An 11,020-nucleotide genomic window follows, 5' to 3' on the forward strand; every position below is an offset into this window, starting at 1 on the left:
TAAAGGAACAGGATATGAGGTAAAAAGACCACAATATGGAGCATTTATAAACAGGAAGTGAAGGAGTTTCCCCATGGGAGAGACTTATCTCTTATCGTTCACACACTGGAGCTACTGCATCTCATGGTCTTTCAGCAGACAGTGAGAACTTGACAGCCATTTTGTTATGCACTCAAGACTGTTGCTTGGCAACTACTGTTTGTGCATTTCTCATGTAAACCTTCAAATGAAGGAAATTAGTGCAGGACAAGATGTTGCCGAAACAGAACACACACGTGTCAACTCACATGCATACACCATTGGCCCACATATACAGCATCCGGTAAGGGAAAGTTAAACAACTTATAGACCTACTGTACAGACTTGAGCAAGGAAATACATTTTTTCCTCACTTATAGTTTCTGCCAGTAGGCCTATGAATGAATACCACGTCACTGTTTGACTAGCCTATTCAACAGTGAAATGAGATTTAACCCCAAAACCACCCAGTTTATTTTGGGTTGCTGAGGTCACAACCTCATTGAACTCATCTGACCAATCAAAGTGAAGATGTCTTCAACAAGGAAGTGAGAGCCATCAGGTAAAGCTAGCATGGAGCCTTCAATATTCTGCAAGGTCTTGGTCACTAAGTCAGTTTATCTCCCTCCACTGTCAAATTCCACTGTGCCTGAGGCAACAGAGTATGAGTCAGAGCCTGAGGCTGTCTCTTTAAGACAATGGAAGGGGGGAGGAGTCATAATCACACCACCCGCTGCTGATTGGCCCTTGAGGAACATTCCTCAAAATACTCATAACAAGAGCACTAGTGAGAGCAACAGGGGAGGTGGGGCACAACCGGACACAACACCAGGAATTTTCTGAACTCAAGCTGTCAATTGTTGACACTTGTAGTAGTAACCGCGGCTACACCAGCATGACTCAAGTCGTAAAGTCGGTTGCTACACAGAGAGTTAGTGAAGTAGATTCAGAAGATAGAGGTTGCTTGCTCCGTCTATTGGCATGTGATGTCACCAATGCTCACACCTTCATGTAGAGATGTGGGACTGTAATATCATAAGACGATCTTGTATTGAGAAATGTTGGCCTGACTTGATCAATCAGGGCTTTTCATGGGAAAAAAACGACTGCTGAACCCCTCGCCTCAAATGCTTAATTACACAGGCACTGTAACCGCCAAGACTGTGGCTGTGTTTCCAGTGAACCAACACACACACACACACACACAGTCCCACACACACACACACACACAGTCCCCCCACACACACTACCAGATGTGGAGGTTCCAGGAATAGTTTCCCCCATCCTATTCCAGCTGTTCTTGGAGAGGGTGGTGATACATTTACGAGGCCGGCTGACTGTTAGCCCGCCCTGAGACTTATACAGTCTCTTAAGTGAAAACGGAGACGTTACTTGGCCCCCGACACGCACTCTGCCCCTCTCTCTCTCTTTCCATGATCCTCTCTGTCTCCCCTCCCCTTTCTCTCTCTCTGTCTCTCCCCTCTCCCCTATTTCTCTGTCTGTGTTTTAATTTTCTCTCCTGCTAATCTTCTGTCCCATCATCTACAAATGGATCACAAGCCTCTCAAGCTGCATACTGTGTTCTCTCTACCATTCTCTCTCTAGGTCACAAGACGCTCAACCTCCAGCAGTATAGCCCACTGTACTCTCTCAACAGGCATCTGTGTGTACAGTATGTTAGAGTGTACGTCACAACTATGTCTACCATTCTCTCTCTGGGTCACAAATCTCCCTTCCCAAGCATACTGTACTGCACTCTCTCTTTGTAGCCTATACGATTAGATATACATTGTGTAATAGAGGACTTGTCCTGCATTCAACTTAGTCTCTAATTGAAATGCAGTGGGTGAGAGTTATTTTCCCAGGATGTTGTAAGTCGATTATCTAAAAGAAAAAAAGAAGCCCAGCAGTTCTGAATGGAAACCTCTTTCCATTGACTAGCTTTGAAAGTGAGACGTTATCAACGACAGAGGCCAAGTCTAGCTTACGTTTGAACCCAAAACCATCTGGCTGGAAAGGTTGGGCCACGCCATAGCTATACGTAGCCCTCTCTCCCAGTGTGGGCGTGTCGTGACGTCTGAGTGTATTTGTGGGCGTGTCGTGACGTCAGAGTGTATTTGTGGGCGTGTCGTGACGTCAGAGTGTATTTGTGGGCGTGTCGTGCGTGTCATTGATCGATAACTAAGCCATGCACTTTGCGTAGTAACCAAGCACAGAAGACGGAGACGGAAGTTTGTTTGTGGCACACTATTCAGGTTACAGTTAATTATTATTAAACAAACATAATCATAAAATAGAAGTTTGGTTCCTGTCTACTTAACTTCCTTATGGGCCCACTTAATGCAGTCCGCCTACTGTCTGTACGGTTACTGTATGTACAGTGAGTCACCATATGGGCATTTCATTTGTCTATGAGGCTGTGACTAAACTAAATCAAGATAACAAATATGGGGTGATTTCTCTGACACGTTTCCTTGAGGGATAATAGTTATTGTATTGCATTGGTTTTCTTCACAATTACTCCAGAAAAGAATTGTCTTGGGGAATTTACTTCAGACAAAGTGAGTGGGGAAATCCTGTTGTATTTCGAGTTTAACGTTACTTTAAAAAATCTACACAGTTCTACCAGCAGGGTCCTTTTCATTAGTTACAACAGATCACATTCAAACTAGCTCTGCATGCAGCCTGTAAACTATTGCATAATAATCTCAGATTCTAAGAACCAAAAAGCCATTATAAGCAACCTTCCTTATTCACCAATCAGCACATTCTTAGGTGTCTCTGCCTGCCCGCCTGCCCGCCCGCCCGCCTGCCTGCCTGCCCGCCTGCCTGCCCGCCTGCCTGCCCGCATGTCTGTCTGGCAAATGGAATTACCGGCAAGTCACCTGATTCGCATTTTCCTTCCTATGCCTGATGCCATCCCCACACAATTTGACCCACGGGGGAGGAGAGGCAGAGACAAATAGACAGAGTGAGGCAGAGACAAATAGACAGAGCGAGGCAGAGACTAGTGATGAGGGGGTTGACTCATAACCCGCAGTCCCACAGTTATATCCGCGGGGCGGACGGGTTCATTGTCATTAAATATTGGCGGATGTGTGTGGCAGGCAGGTTAAATAAAGAGAAACAATACCTTCAAAATATCCATCAATGTATAATTCTAGTGCAATTTCTGTCAACAGGCTTCTTATTTTTATTATTGTAGGCTATCTGGCATTAGTGCAGAAGACGAAGCTTTCGGGCCTAGCTGCACTCCAAATAGCCTACACAGCCAATCGCCAAATGCTTTTGGAAAACAGGCAGAAAAAATTAAGGACATGGTTGAAATTTCATTCAATAAGACAAAAGCTGTAAAAGGAGAGTTGAAAATAAAGAGAAGGGAGGGCCTGAAAAGAAATGTTTGGGACAGATGTGGTGAAAGAGGAGGATAGCAGTGCTGGATATGTTCTGTGTGATTGTGAGACACTATACACATTTGACCGTCACAAGACGGGACTTAAAATAGGCCCATGTCAAAGGAACTGTAGCCTACTGTTCAGATGGGTTAAATGGAAACTGAAATCTGGACACGGACTGTAGGTCTATAACCTCTCACACAGCCTTAATAATAACTCCTGCAGAATTAAGCCATTCTTGCAGGTAAATTATAAACCAAATGTAGGCTAAATTTGGACTTGGGAACAGGAGTGGAGACATGATTTCTTGAGAGAATGCATTGCTCCGTTAGATACCGTCTATAGAGGTGCTGTCCTCATCATAAAATCTGATAGTATTTCAATCTTTTTGTATCCTGAACAGGTAATCAAATGGCTACCCAGACTATTTACATTGTGTGCCTCCACCTCTTTTACACTGCTGCTACTCTCTGTTTATCATACAGTGGGGCAAAAAAGTATTTAGTCAGCCACCAATTGTGCAAGTTCTCCCACTTAAAAAGATGAGAAGGCCTGTAATTTTCATCATATGTACACTTCAACTATGACAGACAAAATGAGGGGAAAAAAATCCAGAAAATCACATTGTAGGATTTTTTATGAATTTATTTGCAAATTATGGTGGAAAATAAGTATATGCACAGTCACTTTAACTATACATTCATGTACATACTACCTCAATTGGCCTGACTAACCAGTGCTTCCGCACATTGGCTAACCGGGCTATCTGCATTGTGTCCTGCCACACACCAACCCCTCTTTTACGCTACTGCTACTCTATGTTTATTATATATGCATAGTCACTTTAACCATATCTACATGTACATACTACCTCAATCAGCCTGACTAACCGGTGTCTGTATGTTGCCTCATTACTGTTATAGCCTCACTACTGTATATAGCCTCGCTATATACAAATAAACTTTGATTTGATTTGAACCACATAAGATTTCAGTTGGGCTTCGATGCACATTTTATCAGAAACACGTTGGGATCCGGTCGTTTTCACAGCTTTCTTTTTCCTTACGACTGGTCAAACTGATGTAAAAAAATATTCTGCCGTCTTTGACTGTAGCCTATAGGGCATATTCTATATGTGTGGGTTAGGGTTGGGTGTGGGCCTCAGAATTACAATGGATCTGGCGGTTGTGGATGGCTTATTAGCAATTGCGGGCGGGTGTTGGTGAATAAACAGCTGACCCGCGCACCTTTAGCAGAGACACACAGCTGACATCCGGACAGGGCCTTAATGTAGTTAGGTGCTTGTTGGATGCGGCCAATTTCCTGTAAGGACCTATCCACTGCTGCTGGCTCACTGTGAAATACAGGAAGCCCTATTTGCAGACAGACAGTGCTCACTTCTTGTAATGTACGCCTACCGTCTTCAAAAGGTTAGCATCATGACCAAGTTACACCATGACCTGAATAGACCTTCATATGGCTGCCTACATACAACGGAAATCACGTTGATCTAGCCGTGCTGCTGAGCGAGAGAGGTGGAGCGAGAGAGATAGAAAGAGACAGTGAAGGAGAGAGAAAGAGAGAGGAAGTTAGAGGGATAGAAAGAGAGAGCGGGATAAAAAAGAGAGAGAGAAAAAGAGAGAGTGAGAAACATTTTATAGAGAGAGTCCCCACCTCCCAATCTCCATCAGGTTCTATGAATAAACACTGCCTGCCTGCTTGATGACAACTTGACCATGTAAGGTCCTTCAACACTGATGTGTTTCGCTGCGGATGGAAGAGAAAGAACGTGCTCACTAAACACCAGCCCCTAGTCTGCAATGGACTTTCCAATAGCCCCAAATGTCCTCTATGTAACCTGTTATATATTTGAACTGGAAAGCTGCAGCCTGCCTGGTGTTCAACCTTCTCAAGTTCTCCCATGTCACCCTTCTCCTCCGCACACTCCACACTGGCTTCCAGTCCACTCCACACTGGCTTCCAGTCCACTCCACACTGGCTTCCAGTCCACTCCACACTGGCTTCCAGTCCACTCCACACTGGCTTCCAGTCCACTCCACACTGGCTTCCAGTTCACTCCACACTGGCTTCCAGTCGACGCTCGCATCCACTACAAGACCATGGTACTTTCCTACGGAGCAGCAAGAGGAACTGCCCCTCCCTACCTTCAGGCTAGGCGCAAACCCTACACCCCAACCTGAGTACTCTGTTCTGCCACCTCTGGTCTCTTGGCCCTCCCACCCCTACAGGAGGGCAGCTCCCCCTCAGCCCAGTCAATGCTCTTCTCTGTCCTAACACCACAATGGTGGAACCATCTTCCCCCTGAAGCTAGGACATCAGAGTCCCTGCCCATCTTCAGAAACCATCTGAAACCCTCCCTCTTCAAAGAGTATCTTAATATCTTAAGTAATGCAACAACACTAGCACGTAACTCTTCTGCCTTACCAGCTCTGACTTTGCTGATAGCTCCTTTTATTGAGGAAAAACGTACTTACTATGACTGAGATTTGTGGTTGTCCCACCTAGCTATCTTAAGATGAATGAATCCAACTGTAAGTCACTCTGGACAAGAGTGTCTGCTAAATTACTAGAATGTCAATGTAAAACTAGAGCTGAAAAGACTATATTGTTTAGCAGCAACACCAACCGTCTCTGCAGCTTTAGTTGAAGTGTATGAAAGGCTACACTGGATGACAACAGGAGGACGGTCCATATAGGTCAAAGGTGAGGCTAATATTGGAGTCCTCATCAACACCCTTGTCATTGTGTGTGACAGGCTTGTTTCTTTAAGTTAGTTTGCCTATGCATTTCTGCTTGTTTTGGCAAACACACACCCACGGCGAGAAAAGTGTTTGTATGTAAACACAAATCTTGCCAAAGGTCAGGGCTTGGTCTTTCCATAGCCACAGATTAATTTAGAACTAGATGACATGTGCACTGATGGTCATCTGTCAAGATGCTAAACCAACAGAACTCAGTCTGTACTAGTTCAGCTAACTGCATTTTTGGTTTAAACTCGTTCATCCAACTGCATTTGGTTTATACTAGTTAATCTAACTGCACTTGGTTTATACTAGTTCATCCAATTCCACTTGGACCTTCATTGTGAGGTTATTAAGGGTGTTTTTGCATGCCACTGGTGACTGATTGAGAGATCTGGTGTGTTAGGAGAATGTACATCATGCGATGCCTATCAGATGCTCTTGGGGCTGCATGATTCATAAGGGGATTATTCTAGAATCTATTCTATTCTAGAACCACTGATGCAACTCTACAGGGATTTTCCCATTATTCTCCATGGTGTCAACTAATACAGCCCCTTGGGGCCCCACACATACAGTAACGGCAGACCTACTGCTGGGGCCCCACATATACAGTAACAGCAGACCTACAGTACTGCTGGGGCCCTACACATACAGTAACAGCAGACCTACAGTACTGTTGGGGCCCCACACATACAGTAACGGCAGACCTACTGCTTGGGGCCCCACATATACAGTAACAGCAGACCTACTGTTGGGGCTCCACACATACAGTAACGGCAGACCTACTGTTGGGGCCCCACATATACAGTAACAGCAGACCTACTGTTGGGGCCCCACACATACAGTAACAGCAGACCTACTGTTGGGGCCCCACACATACAGTAACACAGACCTACTGTTGGGGCCCCACACATACAGTAACAGCAGACCTACTGTTGGGGCCCCACATATACAGTAACGGCAGACCTACTGTTGGGGCCCCACACATAACAGCAGACTACTGTAACAGCAGACCTACTGCTGGGGCCCCACACATACAGTAACAGCAGACCTACTGCTGGGGCCCCACACATACAGTAACAGCAGACCTACTGCTGGGGCCCCACACATACAGTAACGGCAGATCTACTGCTGGGGCCCCACACATACAGTAATGGCAGACCTACTGCTGGGGCCCCACACATACAGTAACAGCAGACCTACTGCTGGGGCCCCACACATACAGTAACGGCAGATCTACTGCTGGGGCCCCACACATACAGTAACGGCAGACCTACTGCTGGGGCCCCACACATACAGTAACGGCAGATCTACTGCTGGGGCCCCACACATACAGTAATGGCAGACCTACTGCTGGGGCCCCACACATACAGTAACAGCAGACCTACTGCTGGGGCCCCACACATACAGTAACGGCAGATCTACTGCTGGGGCCCCACACATACAGTAATGGCAGACCTACTGCTGGGGCCCCACACATACAGTAACGGCAGACCTACTGTTGGGGCCCCACACATACAGTAATGGCAGATCTACTGCTGGGGCCCCACACATACAGTAATGGCAGACCTACTGCTGGGGCCCCACACATACAGTAACGGCAGACCTACTGTTGGGGCCCCACATATACAGTAACAGCAGACCTACAGTACTGCTGAGGTCCTACACATACAGTAACAGCAGACCTACAGTACTGTTGGGGCCCCACACATACAGTAACAGCAAACCTACTGCTGGGGCCCCACACATACAGTAACAGCAGACCTACAGTACTGCTGGGGCCCCACACATACAGTAACAGCAGACCTACAGTACTGCTGGGGCCCCACACATACATTAACAGCAGACCTAATATTGGGGCCCCACACATACAGTAACAGCTGACCTACTGTTGGGGGCCCCACACACACACACACACACGCATACACTCATGGACATACACACTCTGCACATGTCAGCAGCAGATTTAATTGCTACATTAATGAATACCTTGAACTATAAACATTGGATGGAAGTTCTTATCTTCAAATCCCTGGGAGCAGGAGTTAGTCTGCATCGCAAATGGCATCGTCCCAAAGGGCTCTGGTCAAAAGTAGTGTACTTTAAAGGAAATATGTTGCCATTTGGGATGCAACCTTAAAGATTGAGGGATAACAGTAGAACGGGGTGGCAGAATGGAGCCACAACTAGACTAATACACAACACAATATTAACCTAGAGGCCGGTAAGTTCACCCTTAGCCTACCTACTGAAACCAATAAGGAATTTGCCCCGACTGCTGTTAATGCATTGCAATACAATGTAATACATTGTAATAATGTTAGCAAATAAGTTAATGGACATGTGAGTTGTGTGTTTAGTTCCAACTGTGGGTTGCTGGTTGGGGGCCACAGAAGTAAAGGTGAAGGAAGTTGGTGGATTTTTATCATATCAAGACATCTAAAGAAGGAAGCAGACTTTGCTTGAGGTGATAAACATATCCTCATAACATGCATCTATTAATACACCTATTACATTTCATTGTTGATGACAAAAGCTATGATTTTAAATGCCAATTAAGAATTATTTTGACATTAAGCTACATCTAACCTACAAATGCATAAAATGAGTGATCAAGAAGGTCTGCAACAATCAGAATTTTGTAGCAAAATAGTCTATCCTTCAGGTGTAAAATAAAACCAAGTTCTATTTCCTCCATACATGGCACAGAAGCTGGGCTAAATAACCTCTTGCCACACGGTATAGAAGCTGGGCTAAATAACCTCTTGCCACACGGTATAGAAGCTGGGCTAAATAACCTCTTGCCACACGGTATAGAAGCTGGGCTAAATAACCTCTTGCCACACGGTATAGAAGCTGGGCTAAATAACCTCTTGCCACACGGTATAGAAGCTGGGCTAAATAACCTCTTGCCACACCGTATAGAAGCTGGGCTAAATAACCTCTTGCCACACGGTATAGAAGCTGGGCTAAATAACCTCTTGCCACACGGTATAGAAGCTGGGCTAAATAACCTCTTGCCACACGGTATAGAAGCTGGGCTAAATAACCTCTTGCCACACGGTATAGAAGCTGGGCTAAATAACCTCTTGCCACACGGTATAGAAGCTGGGCTAAATAACCTCTTGCCACGGTATTTGCTAGACGCCCTTTTGCCGCGCCCTTTCTCGTTGACAACCGTCTTTTTCCTCCAACACGTCAAGCCCACAGGTAAAACCAGACAGCTTTGACATGTCGGATATGACGAGCCTATTTCTCATTCGGATTGGCTCGCGGCTACATACTATTTGAAGAACAGCCAATCGACTTCCCGAGCGTAGCTTCCGTTCATACGGACGAAATAGATACATTTGAACTTTTATAGATAAACATATTGTCAACGAAAATTATAGGTTAAGTTCATCTTTAATCGGCTTTGAGAAGGAAAATGTCTTGAAAAGCTGTTAGCGCTTGACTCTCAATGTCAAGAACATGCCCCCTTCCTGCGCACTAAACCCACTATTACAAGTTCAGCCTAGGACACGAGGGTATAAACATTGGTTTAATTGAACATTCGACTGGTATTGTAAGCACCAAAACAGAAATTAATTCAGAAAATGTCAATTTAGCCATTTATTCTATGTGAGCAGCACGGTTGCATTTGCAATTCCATGTCAGACATAAAATAAAAATATCACTGAAATATAGGCAATTTACAACTATGTCATGTTATAAGTAATTTAAAGATGTCAAATTCCATGTCAGATCGTTTAGACCAGAGAATCCCAAGGGCAAAGCCGGAGTCAGACCCAAAAATACGCATCATAAGCATCTTGCATGATACAATTGACTTCACATCCTTACCTGTAGGAGCAAAACAGTGGGAGAGCAACACCAGGCAACATGCTGTCAGCCCGGTGATTCCCACACGAGTCGGTAGCATCTTTTCTCCTTTGGGCTTCCACGCAATTCGAAGTGTTTCTTATTGGTCTAATATCGACCACCCGGCACGCAAAATGTTTGACAGCTAGCCTACTGAACAGCACTATTTCAACTCAACTGGGAGATGCTTCTATATATTTGTGGATGTTGCAGTCACAGCTAAAACAAACTGGGATAAACGAATGACTGTTGTTTGGGTATATAGAGAAGATTTACTGTGCGCCTGTGTCTAGGTCTAGTGCCAGGGAGAAATATTAGATTTTTTGAGTCACTTCTGACTATTTCTATGTGGTCCTACATGTGGGCGGGATCAGCAGAGTGGTGTGATATTTGAAATTCGACATCAGCACCGCAGGGGTGGAGCTACAGCGGTCACTGACTGAGAGGAAGAGAAAGAAAGAGTCACCCAACCACAATGTTACTGTTATCATTATCTGGATGGGCTGGCTTCCCTGTCTTGCCTAGCCTGGCCCCACCTTCAATTTCAATTTAAGGGCTTTATTGTCATGGGAAATATATGTTAACATTTCCAAAGCAAGTGAAGTAGATAAAAGTGAAATAAACTCAACTCAACAAAAAAATAAACCTTTTTCAGGACCCTGTTTTTCAAAGATAATTTGTAAAAATCCAAATAACTTCATAGATCTTTATTGTAGCTCGGGGCGGCAGGTAGCCTAGTGGCTAGCCTAGGCTAGATCTTGTAACCAAAAGGTTGCAAGATCGAATCCCTGAGCTGACAAGGTAAAAATCTGTTGTTCTGCCCCTGAACAAGGCAGTTAACCCAGTGTTCCTAGGCCGTCATTGAAAATAAGAATTTGTTCTTAACTGACTTGCCTAGTTAAATAAAGGTAAAATAAAATAAATTGTAAAGGCTGTTTCTCATGCTTGTTCAATGAACCATAAACAATTAATGAACATGCA

The 11,020-nt window shown here is 44.8% G+C and overlaps 1 protein-coding gene across 1 annotated transcript in view; it reads right to left on the minus strand.

Moving 5' to 3' along the window:
• Positions 1-10,361, minus strand: part of LOC112230198 (low-density lipoprotein receptor-like) — a 22,449-nt gene extending 12,088 nt beyond the window's left edge. Inside the window, exon 1 of the mRNA XM_042304477.1 lies at positions 10,022-10,361. Coding sequence (XP_042160411.1) covers positions 10,022-10,100 — 79 coding nt within the window. The 5' untranslated portion in view covers positions 10,101-10,361. The remainder of the gene's footprint in view (positions 1-10,021) is intronic.
• Between the last annotated feature and the right edge of the window lie 659 nt (positions 10,362-11,020).

This window comes from Oncorhynchus tshawytscha, linkage group LG02 (assembly GCF_018296145.1).
Source record: "Oncorhynchus tshawytscha isolate Ot180627B linkage group LG02, Otsh_v2.0, whole genome shotgun sequence".
Classification (NCBI taxonomy): Eukaryota; Metazoa; Chordata; class Actinopteri; order Salmoniformes; family Salmonidae; genus Oncorhynchus; species Oncorhynchus tshawytscha.